General features: G+C 44.3%; 1 protein-coding gene across 2 annotated transcripts in view; it reads left to right on the top strand.

Annotated features, from left to right (window-relative positions):
• EPB41L4B (erythrocyte membrane protein band 4.1 like 4B) overlaps window positions 1-26,453 on the top strand; it is a 151,483-nt gene that overhangs the window by 103,164 nt on the left and 21,866 nt on the right. For both annotated transcript variants that reach the window (XM_080976647.1, XM_080976648.1), the window contains exons 19-22: window positions 3,185-3,252; window positions 13,943-14,047; window positions 23,742-23,862; window positions 25,919-25,996. In XM_080976647.1, the coding sequence (XP_080832773.1) occupies window positions 3,185-3,252; window positions 13,943-14,047; window positions 23,742-23,862; window positions 25,919-25,996 (372 nt within the window). The remainder of the gene's footprint in view (window positions 1-3,184; window positions 3,253-13,942; window positions 14,048-23,741; window positions 23,863-25,918; window positions 25,997-26,453) is intronic.

Here is a 26,453-nt window from a genome sequence, read left to right as displayed (position 1 = left end):
GCTCGGTGTTACGTCTGGTGGCCTAATATGGACGATGCCATCACTGCCTGGGTGTCCGCCTGTCAAGCGTGCCAGGAGTCGAGGCCTGCACCACCGGCAGCTAAGGGACACACCTGGGAGACGCCAAAGACACCCTGGTCGAGGGTGCACATCGATCTGGCTGGCCCCTTTCACGGCCGGACCTTTATGGTAGTGGTGGACGCCTATTCCAAATGGCTGGAGGTCGCCCTGATGCCCTCCACCACTACCGAAGCTGTCATCCGGGTGCTGCGAGGCCTGTTTGCAACGCATGGGTGTCCTGATGTTCTTGTCTCTGACAACGGACCGCAGTTCACGTCAGGCACGTTTGAGCGGTATCTTTTGGGACTGGGCATCCGCCATGCCCTAACGGCACCCTTTCATCCATCCAGCAACGGGCAAGCGGAAAGAATGGTGCGCTCGACAAAAGAGGCACTGGCGCGCCTGGACCGGGGAGACTGGCATGAGCGGGTCGCCGAATACTTGTTCGTGCAACACATCACCCCTCATGCGGCCACAGGGAGGAGTCCTGCTGAACTGCTTATGGGCCGCCGCCTCAGGTCACCGCTCGACCGGCTACACCCAGACTTTGCCGTGGCTGAACCCCCAGGCTGTGCCAACGCACCACGGTCATTTGTCCCAGGAGACCAGGTCTTTGCCCGGAACTATGTGGGGGACATCCCTTGGGTGCCAGCCACAGTAGTGGGAGTCACTGGACCTCGCTCGTACCAGGTGGCACTCGAAGACGGACGCTTGTGGCGACGGCACATAGACCAGCTTAGGCGCAGGGTTGGGGACTTGGACACTACCGAGGTGCCCCCAACTGCGCTTGCGGCTCCAGAAGAGACACGTACAGATGGAGAGGCCCCACCTACACCTCCCTCGCGAACTGCCAGCGTGGAGCCGAACCAAGCCGTTTCAGAACAGGCTCAGACCACTCCACTTGCGGAGGCTCCACCCACAGCAGCGGATCCAGGGGAGTTGGTTCCAACGCCACCTAGGGTCGCACCACAGCCTCAGCGAGAACTGTGTGGCCCTCCGGACTTGGCTACCAGTCCCCGGCGGTCTGGCAGAGTTTCCAAGCGCCCAACTTATTTAAAGGACTATGTTGTTGGACAGGTATCACTGTTGGTCTAAGTATGGGAAATGTAACCGATATGCTTTTGTGCTTAATTGAACCATTACGCGTAGTGCTGTATATAAGGAAACCATTACGATTGTAACTAACGCCTTATCTCGGTGGGGAGGGGTGTTATGTAGTGTAGTTTCACCCTGGGCCAACAGGGGGATACTGTATATAGTTTTCACTCAGGTCTGTAGATAGTTTTCACTCAGGTCCGCGGCAGTTATTTTAGGCGGGAACTCTGGGCTGTTGTGGTTACAATGTTGACAGCCGGCTGCCTATAAATACAGGCCGGCTGAGCTGTTCGCAGTCAGTTCTATTCCAGCTTACCATAATAAAGAGCTACTTGAAGAAATCGCTGTGCCGGCTGCTATGTCAACCCACGACTTAACAAGGTGTGTGTGATAATTTCGTTCCTCAGGTCTTTGTAAAGAGTGCATGCCAGGAGGACATGCGCTACTGATTCAGTGCTGCCAACAGAACTTTGCTATTAGTCAGATGAGAAATAAATTAAACTCCTCAGCAGTCACATTCCCCCCCCCCCAATTAACTTGAAAGACATTTTTATGAAATGCAACACCGACCGACTGTTACCTTGAAAAACCTCATTGTTTGTAAGAGTAGGATTTAATTCAGTTGGTCTAAATGGGGAAACGTGAGAAACCTAGGGGTATGGTGAGACTGAAATGGACTGAGTATGTTTGGTGAGGATCATCAAAAGGGAAGATCCAGCACCCATAACTTCCTTTCATCATAGCCTATATACTGTGTTACCTTGGTTCTCAAACTGAATCCATTCTGGAAGTCCGTTCCAAAACCAAAGCGTTCCAAAACCAAGGTGCGCTTTCCCATAGAAAGTAATGCAGAACGGTTTAATTCATTCCAGACTTTTAAAAATAACCCCTAAAACAGCAATTCAACATGAATTTTACTATCTAATGAGACCATTGATCCATAAAATGAAAGCAATAAACAATGTACTGCAGTCAATCAATCAATCAATCAATCAATCAATCAGTAGCTGGTTCCACACTTGGTTCCACACAGTCACAAAAACAAAGAAAAAAGCCACAAAAACAAAAATGCAAAATAAATAGCAAAAATAGACAGACCTCAGCCTAACACTCAAAACGGAAGTGTGGCACTCAAATTGGAAGCGTAACACTCAAAGAGTGTGGTGGTAGTGGTTAAGAGCGGTGGACTTGTAATCTGGTGAACCGGGTTCGCGTCTCCGCTCCTCCACATGCAGCTGCTGGGTGACCTTGGGCCAGTCACACTTCTCTGAAGTCTCTCAGCCCCACTCACCTCACAGAGTGTTTGCTGTGGGGGAGGAAGGGAAAGGAGAATGTCAGCCGCTTTGAGACTCCTTCGGGTAGTGATCAAGCAGGATATCAAATCCAAACTCTTCTTTTTCTTCAAAATAGAGTACGTTCGGCTTCTGAAAATGTTCACAAACCAGAACATTTAATTCTGGTCTTGCAACGTTTGGGCTCCAAGTTGTTTGAGTACCAAGGCATTTGAGAACCAAGGTACCACTGTATTGTGTTGGTATGAGGTCTTGTTGGTATGAGGTCTTGCAGCTGAGGGCTGCAAACCAAAGCAGCCGTGGAAGGCATGTGAGTGATGGTGCTAGCGCAAATAGCCCCTCTGCAAATTGCTGTGTGCTCCTCATAGGCTCCCGTAGATCACTGCATTTGTATAATGAGCTGGGTGTGAGAGTTTATTGTTTTGCAGACTGGCCTAGAATAGCTGCCTAAAGAATAATGCGAACAAAAATGAGTCTAATTTAATCTGGAAATAAAAGTATTTATATGCCTACAATTTTCTAAAGCCCCCAGTTCTTGTTAAACAACACAATTGTGATTTCTGGTGATTCATTTACAAAATATTCTCAATGGAAAGTACAGGAGAAGACCTTTACAGTGTTAGCCTTGATTCAAAAGTAAGCACTCACTGCCAAATGTATTTGTATTTGTATGCTGAATCTATGTACTATACCAAATTACTGTGCTCTGTACTAAAGTAGAGTTATTTTTTCAACAGGTTGGAAAAGAAGAAACTTCTTTGACAAATCCTCCTAATGGTTCCAGTCTGCAGGACTCTAATGTCAGGTCTGTGGATTCTTATTTGCAGGGTTGAGATTATTAATGAATGTTATTGGAATTGTCAAAGAATGCAGTACATGCTTGTCAAGGATACAAATCTAGTTGATAGTTGCAACCACTCATGTCCTAGAAGCTCCCTCTCCCCCCAAAAGCAAGTTCTTCACAAAGGGCAGGAATCTTCCACTGTAGGGGCATGCAAACTAATTTCCCATCGTCCCTAAGTTTTCAAACACAGAGAGAGAAGGGGGTATTCCTATTGTTTAGGGCTACAGTTTGAAAAAATAAATAAATGGTGGAAATCTCTCTTGTTAGGGTCCAATATGTAAACCTTGAATATTGTTACAAAAGTCCCTCTTGTTACAAGCCTGCCTCTCTCTCTGGCAAGTGGTGGCAAGAGCCCATGGGGTCTGCGTCCCTTTGGAGAATAGAAGACGCAGCAGAGACTGTCTGGCTTTAAGAAATATGGTTTATTCACCTATTTACACCTTCAGTCTGCAAGCCAGTTTTCAAGGCTATCCAATGTTAGTGTTTGGTACAGTGGTGCCTCGCAAGACGAAAAGAATCCGTTCCGCGAGTCTCTTCGTCTTGCGGGTTTTTTTGTCTTGCGAAGCAAGCCCATTAGCGGTTTAGCGGATTAGCGCTACAGTATTAGCGGCTTAGTGGGCTTAGCGGATCAGCTGATAAGCGGCTTAGCGATCAGCTGTTAAGCGGCTTAAGGATCAGCTGATAAGCGGCTTAAGGATCAGCTGATAAGCGGCTTAGCGATCAGCTGTTAAGCGGCTTAGCCGATCAGCTGATAAGCGGTTTAGCGGCTTGGGAAAAAGGGAGGGAAAAGGAAAAAAAACCCGCAGGAACTCGCAAGACATTTTCGTCTTGCGAAGCAAGCACATAGGAAATTCGTTTTGCGAAGCACCTCCAAAACGGAAAACCCTTTCGTCTAGCGGGTTTTCCGTCTTGCGAGGCATTCGTCTTGCGGGGCACCACTGTATCTCCTCCTAATCTAATTCGTGTGTGTGTGTGTGTCCCCTATCCCTAATTACCGGTAACTGCCCAGGGCGGAGAGGTCTAGCTTGGAAGAATCAGTGGTCCAAACCAAATTTATCTAAATTTGTGTCCTCAGGTCACTGTCACTTTTATGGAATTAGTTTATTACTATTTTATAATTAGCTACAATAGAACTGGAATGTTTTCAGTGCCTAATCAAAAACAGCTGCTTCAGAAACTGAAGCTGTCAATTAAAGCATTAGTTGGAATGCTTCCTATTTATATCAAGGGGTGGGGAGAGAATGGCTTTATGTGGAGAAACTGCCCCATCTTCATTGTACTTCACCTTATTTCATATTGGACTGATGAAGTAGAAATGGAGAAATAGGATTTCCAGACAGATTTGAGTCTTGTAAATGAAGCTCTGGCAAAACAAGAATCTGGCAGAGCTAAAATCTGGCACAGACTAGGTGCCATAAAGAGAACAGATTGATGCTGGAATGAGAAAATGGTTGCTTTTTTGTGATAGTTGGGGCCATATCCAACATAATAATTCTTAGAGTACATATAGTTAAAACCACTTTCTTCACAATGTACAAAGAGGGTCCTTCTAAGGGCTTCACTTCCACTGCCAGTTTCCTCCTCCCCATTTGAGATACATGTGGGACCATTTTGGGGGGAAGAGTGTAATATACTTTTCCATGCCTCCCCAGTCTCTTAGTGGTAAGAGATTCCAGGGCTTGTAAGGCACAGTGGAGACTGCCTTTGTGATATATGGTTTATTTACACACACCTATATAACCTGAGCCTGTGGTGGAGGGGCTTCTAGCATTGCTTCTCCCACGGCCACAGTCTTGGATGCAGCAGAAATCAGCCCTGACCCTCGGCCCTCTGCGAAGCCCCTTGCATTTAACAGACAGACCCCTTTTCTCTGCTCGCTATCTCTCTGAAGGAGGGGCTCACACCTCTCTGCTATCAGCTTTGCTAATCACTCATTACCTTCCTTTTGTTCTCCATGATGATGGCTTTTCTCCCAGGTGATTTCCTGAACACAGAAAAACTGGTTTGGCCTGTAAATTGACACTGCTAAATTCAGCATCTGGCAGCCTATTTTAATACTCCAAGCATTGATTAAACTCCAACACACACTAGACCCAGGAATTTAAGGGAGGGTCTGTCACCCACAAATTCATAACATTACAACCAGCTAACTTGATTCTTGGTACACTGGCTAGTAGAATGTTAGGTTTGGATATCAACAGGTTAAAATCCACACTGAGTTGCAAAATAGCCTTTGAATAGCCTTTGTTAACTTTGTTGAGTTACTGACGTAATCTCTGTCAGACTAATTTATTTTGCAGGGTTATTGTGACGATTGAGATGGTAGAGATCTGGATTCAGATCTCTCCTCTGCCAGAAAGCTTTCTGGATTATTTTAGGCCAGTCACTCCCTGCCAACATAATCTACCACAGAGAAAAAAAAGAAGAACCATATATATTGCCCAAAAACCCTTGGAGAAAGGGTGGAATATATGAGAATTCATAAAATTACAATGCCACTCTTTTGGCTCCTGGGAGAATCAGAAATTCAAATGGAACAAATACATAAATCATGATAATTGACCAATGCCTTCTGGAGCCTTGCCATATCAGTTGAGTGCAACAAAATCCTCTGCCAGTGTGTGTATGTGTGGATTGAAATGTGCTCCAAAACCTGTGAAGTTGAAGAAAGGAAACATTTGCTGCTTCGCATTTCTGATCAGCCTATTTTGATTTTCCTGACTGTCATTGTTTTTAATATCACTTGTCATGTGGTACATTTGTTGAGCCACTACTTTCGTGGAACGCACACGAAAGCCGTCTGGGCTGTTTGGAATGCCAAATGTTTAAACATGTGCTCGCAATATTCTTTTTAAAACAAACTGTTGGCTCAGCATAGTCAGCTTTTATCCACTGATGGTATCTATCATTAGTCATAAAAAAAATTTTTAACCCAGAGGTAGGGAAACCCTGGACAACAGGCCATTCTTGGTCCACCAAGGGGTCTAAACTGGCCCATGAGGCCATTTCCCCAAACTACTACTACTTTTTAGTCTGTGAACTGCCCTAAGATTGTATTATGAAGGGTGGTATATAAATCAATCAATCAATCAATCAATCAATCAATCAATCAAATAAATAAATAAATAAATAAGTCAAGTCTTGCTTGTGCTGCTTCATTAGCATTTTCCATGAGAAAAACCAATCTACATATCAACAAGTAGTCACTGAAGAAGAAATCAGTAGAGGAGGAATAGGTTGCCTTTCTGTCTATTATCAGGTAAGATACAAGAAGCGCTGCTGCTTTACTCCCAACAATATAATGATTATTCCTGTTCAGGTGCCCCAGTATGTTGAACATCTGATGCAGAGAGAGCTAAGAGTTCTCTTTAAATGAACTTGTTTGAATGTGCTATCCCTGTCAGACAGCACTGGAAAATTCCCCCAAATGCTGGGATGAGCTTTTGAAATTCATTAGCAGTGCAGAATCTTACACATTTTTAATGGTCTGTGAAATATAAATGGAACTATGATCTAAATATATTCTTTTTTTTTTTAAAGCAATTTATTGGGTTTTACAATAGAAATAAACATAATAAACAATATAACATTTGTCTTAACATAGTTTCACATTTTCTTTGGACTTCCTCACATCTCCCGCTCCCACTTTCATCGTTATAACATTTTGTCAGCAATTTATCATCTTATTTAGATTCTTATATCCCTTCTATGTTTCATAATCTTATAGTTCTCGAAAGGAGTTAAATTTTCACAGTCTTACTTATTTTCTTAAAAAAAACTTCTAAGTTTAGTGGTGCTCAGTTATTTTGGTCTAGCATCTTATTTAGCATTCGCTCAAATTACAATGTTTTTGTAAATAATTCTTAAATTTCTTCCAATCCTCCTCGATCCTCTCTTCTCCCAGGTCACGAATTCTGCCGGTCATTTCGGCCAGTTCCATGTAGTCTATCAGTTGCATCTGCCATTCTTCCAGTGTGGGTAGATCTTGAGTTTTCCAGTATTTTGCGAGAAGTATCCTTGCTGCTGTTGTTGCATACATAAAAAATGTCTGGTCCTTCTTTACCACCCCTTGGCCGACAATACCCAAAAGGAAAGCCTCTGGTTTCTTAGTGAAGGTATATTTAAATACCTTTTTCAATTCATTATAAATCATTTCCCAGAACGCCTTCACTTTAGGGCAAGTCCACCAGAGGTGGAAGAACGTTCCCTCACACTCTTTACATTTCCAACACTTATTATCAGACAGGTGGTAAATTTTAGCAAGTTTGACTGGGGTCATATACCATCTATAAATCATTTTCATTACATTTTCTTTCAGAGCGTTACATGCAGTAAATTTCAATCCATTACTCCACAACCTTTCCCAGTCCTCAAACATGATATTATACCCAATGTCCTGTGCCCACCTTATCATAGCCGATTTAACCGTTTCATCTTGTGTATTCCATTTCAACAGCAAGTTATACATCCTTGAAAGTACCTTAATCTTTGGTTCTAACAATTCTGTTTCTAGTTTCGATTTCTCCACCTGGAACCCTAGTTTCTTATCATTTTTAAAAACTTCTTTAATCTGAGCGTAATGTAACCAATCTCGCACTTTGTCTTTCATTTTCTCCAAACTCTGCAATTTCCAATTATCTCCATCCTTTTCTAGTATTTCCCAATATTTTGGCCATTTAGCCTCCATATTGGGTCTTTTTCGGGCCTTAGCTTCCAGAGGTGAAAGCCACCTTGGTGTTTTATTTTCCAGCAAGTCTTTATATTTTGTCCAGACATTAAACAGTGATTTTCTGACAATATGGTTCTTGAAGGCCTTATTTGCTTTAACCTTGTCATACCATAAATATGCATGCCATCCAAAAGTATTGTTAAACCCTTCCAGATCTAACACGTCAGTGTCTTCAAGAAGTAGCCAGTCTTTTAGCCAGCAGAACGCTGCGGCTTCATAATACAGCTTTAGGTCTGGCAGGGCAAAGCCCCCTCTTTGTTTTGCGTCAGTTAGTATCTTAAACTTAATTCTGGGCTTTTTGCCCTGCCAGACAAACTTAGAAATATCTCTCTGCCACTTCTGAAAGCACTCCTTTTTGTCCAAAACCTGAAGTGTTTGAAATAAAAACAACATCCTTGGCAATACATTCATCTTGATAGCAGCAATTCGGCCTAACAAAGAAAGTTTCAATTTTGACCAACTGTCTAAGTCTCTCTTAATTTCTGTCCAACATTTTTCATAATTGTCCTTAAATAGACTTAGATTTTTTGCTGTTATGTTTACCCCTAGGTATTTTACTTTCTTAACCACATTAAGTTCCGTCTCATTCTGAAACCGTTCTGACTCTGTATCAGTCAAATTTTTCCCCAAGACCTTAGTTTTCTGTTTATTTAATTTAAACCCAGCCACCCGACCAAAGTCATTAATCAGTTGTAATACTCTTTTCGTACTAGGCTCTGGCTTCTGCAGGGTCAAAACCAGGTCATCTGCAAAGGCTTTTAATTTGTATTGTTTCTGTCCGACCTGAATTCCTTCCACCAACCGATCCCCTCTAATCATGTTCAATAGCACTTCCAGAACCGAAATGAATAACAAAGGGGAGATAGGGCAACCTTGTCGTGTCCCTTTTTCAATTTTGAACTCTTCTGTAACCACATTGTTAACTATCAATTTAGCTTTCTGTTCTGAATATATCGCCTCAATCCCATTCTCAAAACCCCGTCCCACTCCCATCTCTTTTAAATTTCCCATCATAAATTTCCAGGAGATATTGTCAAAGGCCTTCTCCGCATCTATAAAAATTAAAACTGCTTTTGTATTTATATCTGTTTGCAAAAGTTCCAAAATGTCAATAATGTTCCTTGTATTAGCAAACAGATGTCTACCTGGGAGAAAGCCGGCCTGGTCCTTATGAATTACTTCATTTAAAACTTTTTTAAATCTACTTGCCAAAATGTCTGCAAATATTTTGTAATCCACATTTAGAAGGGAGATGGGACGATAGTTCTTAAGTTGTGTCTTTTCAGCTTCCGACTTTGGTATTAATGTGATAAACGCTTCCTTCCACGACTCCGGTGCCCTCTTCCCCTCCATAATTTCATTGCTGACCTCCATCAAAGGTTGTATCAAATAGTCTTTTAATGTCTTATAGTACTTGGAAGTCAGCCCATCTGGCCCTGGAGATTTGCCGAGTTGCATGTTCTGAATGGCTTGTTCAATCTCCTGTCGTGTTATTTTAGAATTCAGGATTGTCCTATTTTCTTGTGACAATTTAGATAGTCCATTTTTTGCCAAAAATTGTTTAATCTCAACTTCGTCTTGCGGCCCTTGGGTGTATAGTTTTTTGAAGTATCTCTGGAAACACTTTCTAATGTCCACTGGATTCTGGATGTTTTTTCCATCAACCTCTAAGTTTGTAACCGTATTTAATCTTTGTCTTCTCTTCAACTGCCAAGCTAGCAGTTTTCCACATTTATTCGCCGACTCAAATGTTTTTTGTTTCATTAATTTAACCTTCCATTCAATTTCCTGATTTATCAGTTTAGAATATTGTGTTTGATAAAGTTTAATTTCTCTCAGAGTTGGCTGTGACTTCGGATTCACTCTTAATTTCTTCTCTAATTCTTTTATTTTATCCAAGATCTTATCTTTTTTCTCATTTTGTGTTCTTTTCTTTACTGCATTCTGTTGTATCAAGAATCCCCTCATTACAGCTTTGCTTGCGTCCCAGACGATTCTTTTTTCCACCGTAGTATTCATATTTATCTCAAAGTAATCCTTCAAAACTTTTTGGGCCTTCTTGGTAATTTCCTGATCTCTGAATAAATTGTCATTCATCTTCCATCTAAAGGATCCAGTTGGTAGTAGTGTCATATCCATCTTTACTGCATTATGGTCGGAACAGGTCTTTGGGCAGATTTCCACTTTTCTGACCTTAGGTGCCAGGCCTCTAGAAATCCATATTTGGTCGATTCTTGTCCAGGTCAGTTGGGCTTCAGAAAAGAATGTTCCCTCTCTTCCTAGTGGGTTCTTTGTCCTCCAGATGTCAATCAAATCCATATTGTCTGTCATTTCAAAAAAGGTTTTAGGTAGTCTGCCGTCTTTTGTAACATTTTGACTTTGTGACTTGTCCATGTTAGTTGATACGACCCCATTCATATCTCCCATCATTATGATGTTGTTGTAGTCCAGATAGTCCAGCATTGTCTCCTGCAGCTTCTTGTAAAATTCCGATTTCCCTTCATTAGGTGCATAGATTCCTAATATCAACAGTTTCTCTCCTTGATATTGTATCTCAATAGCCAAAATTCTTCCATGTTCATCTTTAAATACGAATTTAGGTGACAGGCTCTCTTTTGCATATATCACCACGCCTCTCTTCTTAACTTTATCCGACGATACAAATTCCTGGCCCAATCTTTTATTTATTAACACTTTTCTGTGGAGCCTCGTCACATGTGTTTCTTGTAGACAGATAATGTCCAATTGTTCTTTTTTTAATATGTGAAATATTTTCTTCCTTTTTTCCGGAATGTTACAACCATTAATGTTCCAACTCAGCAATTGCAGAGACATCCTGAATTGATCTGGTTATTTCTCCAGGGGTGGTATCTTCTCTGAATCTTCAGGTTCCCCAGGTGCTGGTGTTGATGCTGGCGTTGCCCCAGGCCCAGAGGGTAATTCAATTCCTTTTTGAAGGTCCTCTCCGTGTGTAGCCAAAAATTTGTCTCTCTCTTCCAATGTTCTAATTTTAACCTTTCTCCCTCTAAAGGTAAAAGATATTCCTTGGGGGAATTCCCACCTGAATGGAATTGCGTTGCTCCTTAGTAGTTTAGCAAGTTCAGAATAGGCGGCTCTAAGATCCAGCAGTTGTCTTGGAATATCTTTATAAATTTCAATTCTTCTATCCAAAACCTCCAGTGACTTTCCGTAGTGTAGGCCCAAAATCTTATCCCTTTCCTCCTTTGATCTCAATGTTATCAAACAGTCTCTGGGCCTCTCCTTCTTTGTGAATCTTCCAAGTCTGAAAGCTGACACAATTTTAAAGTCCTTTTCTTCCAAATTCCAGAACTTGGAGAATTCTTTGGTCAAAAACTCAGTTAGATTTCCTTCTTCTGCCTCTTGTAATGATCTAATCCTCAAATTATTCTCACGATTTCCCAGTTCTATCATAGAAAGATAAATCTGATGTTCCCCAACTTGTTTAGTGAGTGGTCTTACCTCTTGCTCTAAGTTTTCCAATTTTTGTCTGGTATCCTCAGCCAATTTCCGATTTTCTGCTGAGGCCTCCGTTAACTGTCCAATTGCTTGTGTATTCTGTACCACTTGTATAGTTAATTTATTTAGACATTCTGTATTTTTGTCAATCTTTGCTGATTGCACATCTACTTTCTTGTCCAAAGCTTCCAATTTTTCAAAGATTTTGTCTAGAACAGAAACAGATGCTCCTGAGGCCATATCTTCCAATTGTAACTGCTCTGCTTCACCCTCTCCCTCTTTTGCCTGTGACAAGGCAACTTCTTCAACTTCTACTTCTGAGGGCAAAGTAGGTACAGATGATCTGCGTGTCTGCGAGGCTGAGGTTAGAGTTGTTAAAGTTGTTTGTCTAACTCTCCCTCTTTTTCTTGTGCCACTCATTCTAAATATATTCTACCACTGTTTTTACATTTAGAAGAAAATGCAACTTGACGAAATTAGTGTATTTAATGTGTGATTAGAGTAGGTCCGTCACATGCAGAATAGAAATTTCTGTTGCAAAAGCTTTGAAAAACAACTTAATGAATCTAGAAGAAGGTGCACTTCTGACATATTTAGCTTGGAATATATATTGGACCATAGCAAGATTAAATTAGACTTCTCTGTTATGTTTATCTGTATTTTGCTTTTCTCTATAACATGTCTCCGTAACTCTGTATCTTATTGTGTGTGTTCCTTTGTGGGTTGGGGAGGAGTAGGGCTGCCACATTTGTTCTGGCAAAATACAGGACTGGGCATGGGGGTGGGGGTGGGGGTGGGGTGGGGGTTTATTTTCATTTGGTGCTGAAGTGACTTCATAGCAATCCATTACAATCTATTGCAGCCTAACAGGACGGCCCCTCTAGAATTTGTCATACACAACACACACATGAATTTCCAAATCTGTCTTTGCTTGGCTACCCAGAGCTTAAATACCTGACCTTTCACACACCCTTTCAAACACATGTATTTGGAGAGGATTCCTAACTTGGCAGAGAGAAGACATGAAATACAGGACGTAGCATTTTACATTGAAATATGGGACAATCCTGTATAATCCAGAACAGGTGGCAACCCTAGGAGTAATACTGAACGTGAAACTAAATAGCTAGATGACTTTTTAAAAAAACAAACAAACTTGAAATGCTTTGATAACTGGTTACTAAAACTACATAAAAACTGGTGTTAGAAGGCACCTCAAAGGTCCTCTAATTGCTCACATGATCAGGAATTTCTTCTACACGTTGAGTTGAAATCTCCTCTCTTGTAACTTAAATTCCTTTGGTCCAGGTTGATTTCCCAGGAAATGGCTTCTAGGATATTAACTAATATGTTTACAGTACTGGGTGGGGCAGAGAAGAAGCAGCAAAGCCAATACCTGCCCCTCCGCAGGTGGAGGTGGCAGGAGCAGAGGCAAGCAGCTCAGTGCCCAGATGAAGTATTTCATGCAGGGAGGAGAAGTGGTGGAGATGGCTTTCCTCTGACCATAGGTCTGCCTAGTGGAAGTGGTAGTGATGGGAATCCCTGGAGTTTCCTTGAATATGGGGTGTGTGGAAGAGGGGGCGGGGTGTGCTTCTCCAGCTGCTCCATGGACCTGCCTGTCTGCATGGGTTTTTCTTTGAGTTTTGGGAGTGAGAGATTAGCTTTCCATGCTGTGGGCTTTCGGAAGGCGCTTGGGCAGAAAGAGAGGTAGAAGAACACCAGTGGTCTAGGATGCAGGAGAAAAAGCTGCTCTTGGGAAGAGAGAGGGGGGTCTGTGGAGTGTAGAAAGAAAAAGAGATAATCTTTGGTAGCTGATTTGAGTTGATTTAATACAGTGGTACCTCGGGATGCAAACGGGATCCGTTCCGGAGCCCTGTTCGCATCCCGAACGGAACGCAAAACGCGACAGCACGCCTGTGCGTGTGCAGGTCGCGTTTCGCCGCTTCTACGCATGCACGTGACATCATTTTGACCGTCTGCTCATGCGCGAGTGGCAAAACCCGGAAGTAATGTGCTCCGTTACTTCCGGGTCACTGTGGAGCGCAACCCGAAAGCGCTCAACCTGAAGAGTATTTATCCCGAGGTATGACTGTATTTGTATTCCATTTTTCCAGCAACAGATGTTGAGCTCAAACCAGCTCACAATATTCACAATAGCATTAAAAAACAGCAAACATTGCAATCTATAACAGCAAACACAACAGCATATAAAGCAAACAACAACAAATTCATGAAAACAATTCATAAAATTAAATAAAATCATAGTAGGGTGTGGGTGTGTATGCACACACGCACACGCACACACAGAGAGACAAACAAACAAACACTTGAGATATGTATCTACCTACCTACCTACCTAAGATATCGAACAAATGATATCTTCTCCCAGAAGTCCTAACTTTGTCTTTTCTTATTTTTTTCATTTCTTTCTTCTTCTTCATTTAGAAATCTAGCCCCTTTATGGCCGGAGACAACACAGACAAGCAGTGTACCTGAGAAGCAGGAAGTTAAAGCACCACGGGTGAGGAAACTGATGAGGCAGTACAGCTTGTGAGTATAATTCCAATTATGGCTGCTGTACACTGTTTCAGATGTGTTTTCCCTATGGGTCCATTTCAGGAGTTGCCAACCTTTCGGTTCCGTGGGCACATTTTGAATGCTGTGGGTGCCAGTCACAAAATGGCAGCCTTGGGATGTGGCATAATACAAAATTTAGAGTCTCGTCAGTGCTGCTTCCCCCACCCCCCCAGGACAACTTCAGGCTTGCCATGCGAAGTCAGCAATGTCCTGCTGCTCCTGATTATGGAGATCACACAATATTGATCACACACACAATGATGATGTTGCAGTGACAACGGTTGACCCGTGGAAAGTCATTTTGGGGTCAGAGAGTGAATGTGGAGAGCTGTCCCTCATCTCTCTGCCACTCCTCTTTCTCTTTCTCTCTCCTTTCACAGAGACATGCCTCCCCACCTCTACCATTCTTCTCCCAATCCATCCACCCTGAGTCCAACAGGTTAGACCCCACCCCCATCAGGCCTTTCCCTCAGAAACAGAGCCAGCTCCCCTGTGACGGGGTGAAGCTCCTGCCTCGGTCAGTGGAAGTGCAAGAGGTGGCACCCTGCCCACCCAACCACTTCTGAAGCAGAAAAGGAGGTGTCCCGGCAGGTGGCATAACTAACCCGTTTTCCACAGATGAAGAAGCTGGGCGGCAATGCTTTGAGGAAGTGCTCCAGCTCCCACTGAGTTTGGCAAGAGCCAGGGCCACCCCCAGCCCCCCCTACTTCTGCCCTTGCCATGCCCTGGCTCTTGCCAAACTCACAGTCCTCAAAGCATTGCAGGGGGTTGAACTAGAATCTGGCATGTCCAACAGGTAGATCGTGAATCCACTGGTAGATCGCAGGGTGTTCCTGGTAGATTCCTGGTAGATCCTGGCTGATTTCTGGCCCCTCAGCAATCTCCTTCCTAAAAAAGCTCAACAACTAGGGGTAGATCACTGTCAGTTTTTTTATACTGTGAGTAGATCACAGTGTTCAGTGGTGCCTCGCAAGACGAAATTAATTCGTTCCGCAAGTCTCTTCGTCTTGCGGGTTTTTCGTCTTGCGGTTTCCCATAGGAATGCATTGAAAATCAATTAATGCGTTCCTAGGGAAACCGCCTTCAGACCAGGTCCGGGGACAGTCTGTCCCCGGACCTCTTCTGAAGGCTGGGGGGGGGATAAGGGCTTTTCTTCCCACCCCCAGCATTTTAAAAAACCCCGGGACAGCGGAGGACTTCTCCGCTGTCCGGGCAATCTTAAAATGCTGGCGGGCGGCATTTTAAAATCGCCCCGGGACAGCGGAGGACTTCTCCGCTATCCGGGGCGATTTAAAAGCCCCTGGGAAGGCAGGCAGGGGGGACAAAGACTTTTGCCCCCCGCCAGCCTTCAGAAGGTGTTCCCGCCCCCCCGCCCCGCTTCGGAGCACCGTTCCGAAGCGGGGCGGTGGGGGAAGGTGTTCCCACCCCCCCCCGCCCCGCTTCGGAGCACCGTTCCGAAGCGGGGCGGTGGGGGAAGGTGTTCCCACCCCCCCGCCCCGCTTCGGAGCACCGTTCCGAAGCGGGGCGGTGGGGGAAGGTGTTCCCACCCCCCCGCCCCGCTTCGGAGCACCGGGAGAAGCGATCTCCCCGCAGCCCCTTGCTTCAAAAGAGGTCCGGGGGCAGCGGGAAGCGCTTCCCGCTGTCCCCGGACCTGGGGCTGCGGGGAGAAGATCGCTTCTCCCCACCGCCCCTTGCTTCAAAAGAGAAGACCCGCTGTCCCCGGGGCAAGCTTCGTTTTGCGAAGCAAGCCCATAGGGAAATTCGTCTTGCGAGGCAACTCGAAAACGAAAAAACCTTTCGTTTTGTGAGTTTTTCGTCTCGCGAGGCGTTCGTCTTGCGGGGTACCACTGTATTGGGAGCTGGACGTCCTTGAACTGGATAGTCCTCAGGATCACTTCCACCTCTATAATTCTATGATTCTGTGAGAGGTGACTGTGGAAGTGGTAGTGGGGGCAGCAGTGGAGGGAGAGAGGAAAGGAGGCGGCCATTCCTGTTTTGCCTCAGGTGACAGGCCAAGCCAGCTCAGGAAACACCTAGCAGTGGGGGGCATTTGGATGCTGCTTTGCCACTGGGGAGAAGTGACTGAAGAGGGAGGAGAAAAGTGAGACCGTGAAGAAAACAAAGAGGAAGAGGAATAAAAAAGTGGATAAAATTAGAGGAGTCTTTTTGCACTGAGGTTGTTTCACAATCACATGGAAAAAGACAAGTGGTCCAGTTTGAAAGAGAGTGCAGACTTAAAAGAGTGGAACAGTGAAGCCAGCATTCAAATCCCTGCTCAGCTCTGAAGCCTACGGAATAGCCTTGGGCCAAGCCCTTCTCTCCACCTCTTCTGCACCTCAGCATTGTTGTGAAGATGATGGGGAAAGACTCATGCAAGCTTCCTTGAGGACTTTCCATGGGGAGTAAAGGTGGAATCAAAGTCTACTAATAAAGTAACCAGAAACAGTTCAGTGTGTGACTTGTCACATCTGTTTTTGGCCCTTTCAGCAGAAGTGACAGAAGCAGACTGAAAGATCTTGGCAAACTTTAGCAACTCCCAAATAGATAAGGTGAACAAAACAAATCAGGACAGGCCTCTAGCGGAAAGGAAGTGCACAACTGCAGCTCACACACACACACTGGATTATGTTTGCCCCCATTATATACGATAACATGCAGACTGGATGAATTTCCTGTGGCTCTTCCTGGTTTTTAAGCAGCCCCCCCCCCCCAGTTCTGTATGCAGACAAGGTTTTCTGAATGCAACCAAAACTGTTGAATTAGCTTTGCAACCTGAGTAACCCCTCATATTACATCTACTAACTGCTTCAAAAACCCTAAATTCAAATGAACTCTTAGCTTGCACTTTTGGCTCATGATGCCCTGCCATTGCCATTGCCACAGCCCCCTGCTCATTATTATTCCTGATTACTACTGCCAGTTGGGGACACGGGTGGCGCTGTGGTCTAAACCACAGAGCCTAGGACTTGCCGATCTGAAGATCGGTGGTTCGAATCCCCGCGACAGGGTGAGCTCCTGTTGTTTGGTCCCTGCTCCTGCCCACCTAGCAGTTCAAAAGCACGTCAAAGTGCAAGTAGATCAGTAGGTAACGCTCTGGCGGGAAGGTAAACGGCGTTTCCGTGCGCTGCTCTGGTTGGCCAGAATTGGCTTAGTCATGCTGGCCACATGACCCGGAAGCTGTATGCCGGCTCCCTCGGCCAATAAAGCGAGATGAGTGCCACAACCCCAGAGTCGGCCACGACTGGACCTAATGGTCACGGGTCCCTTTACCTTTACCTTTTAATCAATGGGACCTGGGTGGCGCTGTGGTCTAAACTGATCAGAAGGTCAGTGGTTCAAATCCTTGCAATGGAGTGAGCTCCCGTTGTTCGGTCCCAGCTCTTGCCCACCTAGGAGTTTGAAAGCACATCAAAGTGCAAGTAGATAAATAGGTACCGCTCTGGCGGGAAGGTAAATGGTGTTTCTGTGCACTGCTCTGGTTGGCCAGAAGCAGCTTAGTTATGCTGGACACATGACCCAGAAAAACTGTCTGCAGACAAACCCTGGCTCCCTTGGCCAGTAAAGTGAGATGAGCGTTGCAACCCCAGAGTCATCTGCGACTGGACCTAACGGTCAGGGGTCCCTTTACCTTTACCTTCCTGTCAGTTGAGCATGCCCAGTAGAGAGAATAAATCAGAGCCTGTGCGCACAGCAAGCCAGGCAGCAAACTGTGTACCTGCTGACTTACTAGTTTCTTTCTTTAAGCAAAACATCTTAATAATTCAATCAGCATAGTTTTCCCACTGTGAAAAATAATACTATTTATGGAGATTTTTTTTACTGGGGTCTAGGACATAGCTGTCAACTTTTAATAATAATAATAATAATAATAATAATAATAATAATAATTTTTATTTATACCCCGCCCTCCCCAGCCAAGGCCGGGCTCAGAGCGGCTTACAAGCAATAATAAAAACAAGATGAATGATTACAACTTAAAAACAAAAATAAAATACAACATTAAAATAATGGAACATTAAAATATTAAAATGTAGCCTCATCGCAGGAGGAGAAGGAAAAGAAAAAAGAGAGGGAGGGAGGGAATCAAATTGGCTCCAAGCCAAAGGCCAGGCGGAACAACTCTGTCTTACAGGCCCTGCGGAAAGAAATCAGATCCTGCAGGGCCCTGGTCTCATGAGGCAGAGCGTTCCACCAGGCCGGGGCCAGTGTTGAAAAGGCCCTGGCTCTGGTTGGGGCCAATCTAACTTCCTTAGGGCCTGGGACTACTAGGGTGTTGCTATTTATGGACCTTGAGGCTCTCCGTGGGGCATACCAGGAGAGGCGGTCCCGTAGGTACGAGGGTCCTAGGCCGTGAAGGGCTTTGAAGGTCAAAGGCAGCACCTTAAATCTGACCCTGTACTCCACCGGGAGCCAGTGCAGCTTGAAAAGCACTGGGTGAATATGCTCCCATGGCAGAGATCCCGTGAGGAGCCTCACTGCAGCATTCTGCACCCGCTGGAGTTTCTGGGACAGCTTCAAGGGCAGCCCCACGTAGAGCAAATTACAGTAGTCAAGCCTGGAGGTGACCGTCGCATAGATCACTGTGGCCAGGTCGGGGCGGGAAAGGTAAGGGACCAACTGCTCGATGCGGCGAAGGTGGAAAAATGACGCCTTGGCTGTTGCTGTAACTTGCGCCTCCATGGAAAGGGAGGCGTCAAGGATTACACCCAAACTCTTAACGGAAGGCAATGGCACTAATTGGGCCCCCGCAAGAGAAGGGAGTTGGTCCCTCATCCCCATGCCATCCCGACCTACCCATAGGACCTCTGTCTTCAAAGGATTTAGTTTCAATCGGCTCCCACGAAACCATCCAGCCACAGCTTCCAAGCATCTGGTCAGTGTATCCGGGGCCGAGTCAGTGTGGCCATCCATCAGCAGATAGAGCTGAGTGTCATCAGCATATTGGTGACAGCCCAGTCCAAAGCTCCGGACAGTCTGGGCAAGGGGGCGCATAAAGATGTTAAAAAGCATTGGGGAGAGAATTGCGCCCTGTGGCACTCCACACACCAAGGAGTGGCGCGGCGACATTTCCCTCCCTAGTGCCACCCTCTGTCCTCGACCAGAGATAAAAGAGCACAACCAGTTACGGGCTATGCCCTGTATCCCCACGTCTGCGAGGCGGTGGTCCAGAAGATCATGATCGACCATGTCAAAGGCTGCTGACAAATCTAAAAGGATCAGCAGTCCTGACCCGCCTCGATCCAGTTGTCTACGGAGATCATCTGTTAGGGCACCCAGAGCCGTCTCCGTCCCAAAACCAGGACGGAAACCGGACTGAAATGGATCTAATGCCGATGTTTCCTCCAGAAACCTACCAAGCTGTTCAGCAACCGCTCTCTCAATTACCTTACCCAGGTATGGAAGATTTGAAACTGGGCGGTAATTGGATAGGTCTAAGGGATCTAATGAAGTTGTCTTTAAGAGTGGACACACCACTGCTTCCTTCAGTTTCCCTGGGAATGTCCCCGTGTCAAGGGACAAATTGAAAACTTTTCCCTTTTCTTGCAAGGAATCCTATTCAGAATAAGGGCATTTCCCTTTAAAAAAAAGGGAAACGTTGGCAGTTTTGGTCTAGGAGCAAGACAAGAGAATGTAGAGAGCTGATAATCATTGAATAAATTGAGTGCTGTGAATGGTGATTAAATAGACTAAGTTTCATTGCGAATATTCCAGTGAAATTAATGTTACAGCTGTGCACAAGTGGCCTCCAACATTCACTGCTCTGTTTGTGCATTGAAAAAATGGGAGGGAACATTTCAGCCACATTCTCCATCAGTTTCTCCCAGTGGGGCACCCCAAGAGCAGCAACCAGGGTACAGCTTCATCCCCCTCCCACCCCAAGGCTATTTTATTTTATTTTTATTTTTTGGTGTAACTGTCTATTTTGTTGGCTGGGCAACCTGGCCTCCATTGTGCATCCTCCATAATACCTCAGACCTAGATCAGATCTAAGTTTATAACTTAAAATGCTTATAACTTAAAATGTGTTATTAAAATGTGACACCAGAGGGCACTGCAGAGCAGCAAAGGGAAACTGCCATTAAACGTTATAGAACGTTATGTTTAATAAGGTTTATAAGATCAATGTAGCTCCAGCCTACTAGTGTCATGCCAGGGCATCGCGGGGCAGAGAGGGAGAATGGTGGAGAATATTTGGAGATGTTGATTGGCTTTTTAGTAGGGAGGAGGAGGGAGGAAAAGAAACATCTCAAAAAATATGTCTTCTGAGGAATTTTGACTTATCTCTAAAAATTAGAGTATTTATTGCATGCCAAGAGTACATGCAATACATTAAAACAACACAATTCATTGTAGTAGCAACAGAAACACATTCAGCATTTTTGGTTTTAGTTAAGGGTATATTTGTGGTACATCAACAGATTTTTCTTCTGCTGTTGCTTGAATGTAACGATAACACAAGCTAGTTATATTGACACAATGTGTTTATTGGTTTAAAGTTATGTCTCCACTTACACACACTTCAGTATGTACTGTTTTATTTTGGATGAAGGCTTGACATGGAGCATTTGAATGTTTGTAATGCATTGAAATTCTATTATGGTTTGTTGCTAAAAAAAATTACAAAATGAAAAATGGAAGGAAGTACCGTATTTTTTGCTCTATAAGACTCACTTTTTCCCTCCTAAAAAGTAAGGGGAAATGTGTGTGAGTCTTATGGAGCGAATGCAGGCTGCGCAGCTATCCCAGAAGCCAGAACAGCAAGAGGGGTTGCTTCTTTCACTGCGCAGCGATCCCTCTTGCTGTTCTGGCTTCTGAGATTCAGAGTATTTTTTTTTCTTGTTTTCCTCCTCCAAAAATTAGGTGCGTCTTGTGGTCTGGTGCGTCTTATAGAGCCAAAAATACGGTAATGTTGTTTGCCTCAATATATTATTAAGAATCCAGAAAACTGTGCAACTAGTCTCCAGACTGATGATGGCTTCAGGGGTGCCATCTTGAATAAAATATTGGGGGGGGGGGGAGGCAGGTGAGCCCCACCCCACATAATCAATCGCATGACGCAGTGCATGAACTCTATTTGAATGGCAATGGCCATCAAATTTGGGGCCCCAGCCCCCTCAAATGTTTTACTGGGAGATGAAGACCCATCGGCTCCTAGGAGTTGGCTCCTATGGTTGGCTTTGTTTTAAACTGCGATGAAAACGATTCTGGAATTGCCATTCACTTTGCTTGTGCTCATCACAACTATTTTCACTAGCCATTTGTTATAATCACATTTCTCTAATGAGTATGAAAAGGAACATATGGCAATATAAGTTAAAATTAGACGAAAACAAGTGGCAGAATGCAGATCTAAGTGTTAACATGCACGTTTTTGAAGCTTCGTTCACACCTATTGAACATGACAAGAGTTTTCTATACAAGAAACAGTGACCATGCCCTCATTTTTTTAAAAAAAGCCTTTAAATAGTTAAAATGCAGGTGATCCTCTTTTAAGGGAAGTTAATTGGGCAAATGTCTGGTGCTCCAGCCTTGCAGCCAGAATGTGTGAAACTAAATTTCTGCTCCAACCTGCAGTTGTTATTTTCAAGTGACTGAGAATATTTACTCAACTGGCAAAGCCACATGAGAAAATTCCACTTCCATACAAATGAGTACAAGGAAACAAATTTACCTAGCAAGAGCGGGGAGAAAGCCAAATTATTCCTGCTGCGTGTGAAGGGGAAAGTTTAAAAGAATGTCAGCAGCCTTGGTGCAAAATAAAGATTAACAAGGTCAAGGAACTAAAACCTGTCTATTTGCATTAATATAGCATCTAATTAACACAGAAAAAAGTCTTTTTGTTTTATAATAAGCTAAGAAAGAGGGTGTTGTCATGGGTTATTGTGTGCTCCGAGGAGGGGTAAGGAAGGCAGCCAGGAGCTGCGCTTGTAGCTGCTTTTGGCCCTGAAAGAAAGGAGCAGCAGCCAGCGATTCCCCAGCCTCTTCAATGTGAACCACACAATACTCCCCCTGGCAGCAGCTCATGGTGCCCCTGAAACCTGGTTCTTACTGGAGACTGAGACTCACCAGACACAGCTAGGAGTGGCTTTGTATGTGGCAAGATTAATGTATTCAAGGTGTGTGTGTGCGAAGGGGGGGGGGAGACAGGGAGCTTATCTTGGCAAGGAAGGGTGGAGTGGGAAGGGTTTCCCCAAACCATTTGAAGTGATTTTATAGCTGTATAATTAACGCATTTGGTGAGAATCAGAAAGAAAGCACCTCAATTTTTGTCACCCATAAATACATACGGTAATCTACAGATATGTTAATGGTAAGTGGAGCTTTAAATACAAAACAAATTCCAACCAGTATGGAAGCTTTACTGTTTTATATTGTCATTTGATATAATCTCTTGAACAAAATGCTTTTTCAAAGGTTTTGTGGTTTGTAGATGCTTTCTAATGCAGCAGTCAGAGCCAGTGGCATCGCAAGGGGGGGGCAGAGTGGTCCGCCCCGGGTGCCAGGTCTGGGGTGTGTGTGTGTGTGACAAGAAGGCATCCTGCGGGGGCTCTGTTAGGATTGTCCTACTCTTGTGTAAGACTCTGGCAGAGACATATGCCCAACTGGCATGTTCCCTCCCTCCTTCAAAAGCTTTCTTCAGCCCAAACATCACAGCAACTGATACCAAGAGGCATCAGCACACTTAGGGATCCGCAGAGTATTCACAGTTTGCATAACAGAACTCAGTAGCACAGCATTTTGGCTAATCTACATTTATTTACATATAATACACTCGGAGCATTCTGCCTTAGCTCCTTCCTCTTTCTCATCAAACAGCAAAGAGAGAATGAACAAAGGACAATAGTCCTATATTCCAGAACACAGTAGTACAAAACATCCTGTCTCCGTCACTTCCCACACTGTGGAATGAAAACATACACCACCATGTGATAAGACAACAATCCCATGACTGCAAACACGGAGCAAGAATCCTAACAGGTTCACCCCACTGCTGCGACACGAGCAGCCATTGTGCCGCTGCAGCCGCATGTGGAGGATCCTCTGTTCACGGTTGCAGCCACGAGCAAAGGATCCCGGCGCTGGCAGCTAACCAGTATGTACAGCGCATGTGCAGTGTCGCACGCGTGCGCTGTACGTAATGACGCTGCACATGCGCTGTACATCACGGTTTGCCGCCGGTGCAGCTTGAGCGCCATATGGACGGTGGTGGGATCCCTCTGTCACTGCTACAGCCACATGTAGAGGATCCTGTCCATATGGCACTGGAGCGGTGCCACCAGCAAACTGCTATGTACAGCACATGTGCGGCATCGCTACGTACGGCGCATGTGTCGTATGTAGCGACACCACACATGCGCCCTATGTAGCAACACCCTGCCCTGGGTGTCACAATGCCTTCGTTTGGCCCTGGTCAGAGCACCCTCAGCATCCATCCTCCCTATATGTACAACTTTGTGTGTGCATTAGGAGACTCCTGTACCAGCAACTAGTGTGTGTATGTGACACACTTTTCAGAAAACACAAATGAAAATATAGCAGAACTGAAGAGGCGAGCAGAAACAAGTGGTAGACATTTTGAAAATGCTTTCTAGGTTATCCTCCCCATGAAAATGAGTACTTAAAAATATTGTAGTGAGCAAAGTTTCTTGTACTTTTAACAACCCAGTGATGAAGATGACCTTCCTCCAGCGCTTGCAGCAGCGGTTGGGGCATCACCATCACACCCATCAGCATCTCCTGTGTCACAGAGAACAAACTCGGAGGGACATTTTTCATCGTGTGCAAAGGTACATACAGATAACTGGAAGGGTGGGTTAAAATGTGGGCTCAGCAGCAGGTAAGGGTGCAACTCATAAATTCATGGTTGCCTTCGAGAAGCATATTTGGTTCACATTCCTTGCTGTTATTGAAAATCTCCCCTCTGCTAATCCAAGCCTGAAATGCCAAGGAGTCCCTGCAAGTTCAACTTTCTGTCCCATGTTCAACTTGACTAGCTAAGAGTCTCACAAGCCTGATCAGGAGAGCTTTAAACTAGATTTTGAGAGGGAGAGAAACAACATTACAGACAAAAGACAAATACCTGGTACTGGGGATAATAGCTTCATTGATGCACGAAAAGCTGAGGTGGTGCTCCAGAAACCTACTAAAGTAAAGAAACTACAAGAAGGAAGCAGCTGGAGGGAACAACTCATGGTTTTAGTTGTCTCTACACAAATGCATAGAGTATGGGAAACAAGCAAGATGAATTGGAGCTTTTAATTCAGGGTGGCAAATATGACCTGATAGGCATTAGTGAACCTTGGTGGGATGGAACCCATGACTAAAATGTAGGGATTGAGGGAGGGGTATAACCTGTTCAAAAGGAATAGGCCAAACAGGAAGGGGGGTAGCATTATATGTAAAGGATGTGTACACTTGTGAAGAAATCCTTGACCTGGAAAATGGAAAGCAGATTGAGAAAATATAGGTAAAAATTGTAGGAGAGAGAAACAAGAGTGACCTTACTGTGGGGCTCTGCTATAGACTGAAGACTTGGATGATGCCTTCCTAATGAAGATTACCAAACATTCAAAAAAAGAGATATATAGCAGTCATGGGAGACTTCAATTTCCCCGATATTTGTTGCAACTGAAGCTTTGCCGCGTCTGATAAATTCCCCATTGCCTCGCTAATAATTTCATTTTTCTAGAAGGTGGAAGAAGCAACAAGGGGATCATCTATCTTGGACCTGGTCCTCACTGACAGGGAGGGACTGATGGATGAAGTGGAAGTACTCAGAAACTTGGGATAGAATATGGCAATATTGTTCACAAAAATGCCATGGGAAATGGACCTAGATGTGCAAATAGTTTCTGCAAAAATAAGGGAAGCCTCATTAAAAAATTCTGCATAGTGGCATTATACACCGGTGAGGCTGTCCCAAATATGTAAGGAAGTCAGTCCCAATTGTTGGAGGGGATGCGCAGTCAAAGGTACATATTTCCATATGTGGTGGTGTTGTGACAGCATCAAACCCTTCAAAGAAATAAGCTGAATATACAAGAAAACCATGGAAATGTCCCCTGCACTAGCACTACTTGGGCTTAGGATCCTGCCTGCTCCTGATTATCCTAAAGATGACCTCTTAGCCTTTCTAATGACTGCTGCTCATACAGAGACAGCCAGATGTTGGAAAACTGGTGTTGGTATAACAAGAGTACAGTCAATAGCACTGGCTGAGAAACTAACATGCCAGGTGAGAGCAGCAAAGGGCAAACACGATCCATATTCCTCTTATATGACAAATGTTTATTGAATCCATAAATTCTTCAGGCAGTGGCAGGAATCCACCCAGCACTCATGGGAAAATGTGGCATGATCTCTTAGAGTAATCAAATGAAACTTTAACACATGGCCTGACAGAAGTCTGTAATTTCATCAGGACAAGTACCGGTAATTTGTTGTTTACTGTTGTAACAACTGTTTTCTCGAAATTTATCTTCTGTACCATGAAAATAAATATTTTAAAACAGTATTTAAAAAAGAAGCTATTCCACAACACGTGCAAGAGCAGGAGGAGCACTGAAATCTTTGGATGGGGGTTAACACAAGACCCCAGAGCCCCACTGTATTGCATGGGTCAGGGATGACTGTGGTGGCTGAGCTAGGCTTTATTTTGCGCCTGAACTGGGAGGCCAAAGAAGAGTTGAGATATGCACTGCCTCTCTTACAGTTATTGTTGTGGTTCTGACACTGCTAGTGAATATAGAATTTAGCTTTCCTGCAGTTCATCTTCTCAAATGAAATTATTATTTTTTACAATTCAACTCCATTAACACTTCCTGAATTTTTACTGTGCTTCAGAGCCCTGTAGATCCTGGAGGGACCTTTGCCTTGGCACCTGGAGATCTGCTCATGGATTTCACTGAAGCCACGCCGATGGTAAATGATTTCATTTTGCAGCCCTGGAAGTTATGTCTCAGAGAATTTCTTAAATCTGCACGGGAAAAAGCTACAATGCTTATGTTGTAATAATTCAGAACACAATCTTAGTTCTGTTGTGATTCTGGCTTTCATAAATTAGACTAAACCTGTAGAGATTCCTGATCTATTTATTTGAAACCAGCTTAAGAAACTGCTGACAAATGCTTGTATACTGTCAAGCCAGGAGGAAATTGTATCGTTCTAGTGATCTGATATGATTTTTGTATGCATTTACTTCTTGATTTTTTTTGTAACAGGACACTACGGTTGTTCTGAATTTTAAAGTTTGTACTTGCCTTTGCCCACAGTCCCGTCACCAATGGTAGATTCTCTCCTGGAGAAAATAGCTTCTGGGGAGGGGGAGGGGCTGGGGCTTTCACTGAAACCACTCCACAGGGAAAAATAATTTTGTGAA

The sequence above is a fragment of the Podarcis pityusensis genome, assembly GCF_964106645.2.
Source record: "Podarcis pityusensis genome assembly, chromosome: 13".
NCBI lineage: Eukaryota > Metazoa > Chordata > Lepidosauria > Squamata > Lacertidae > Podarcis > Podarcis pityusensis.
This window is presented reverse-complemented; position numbering and strand designations above follow the sequence as displayed.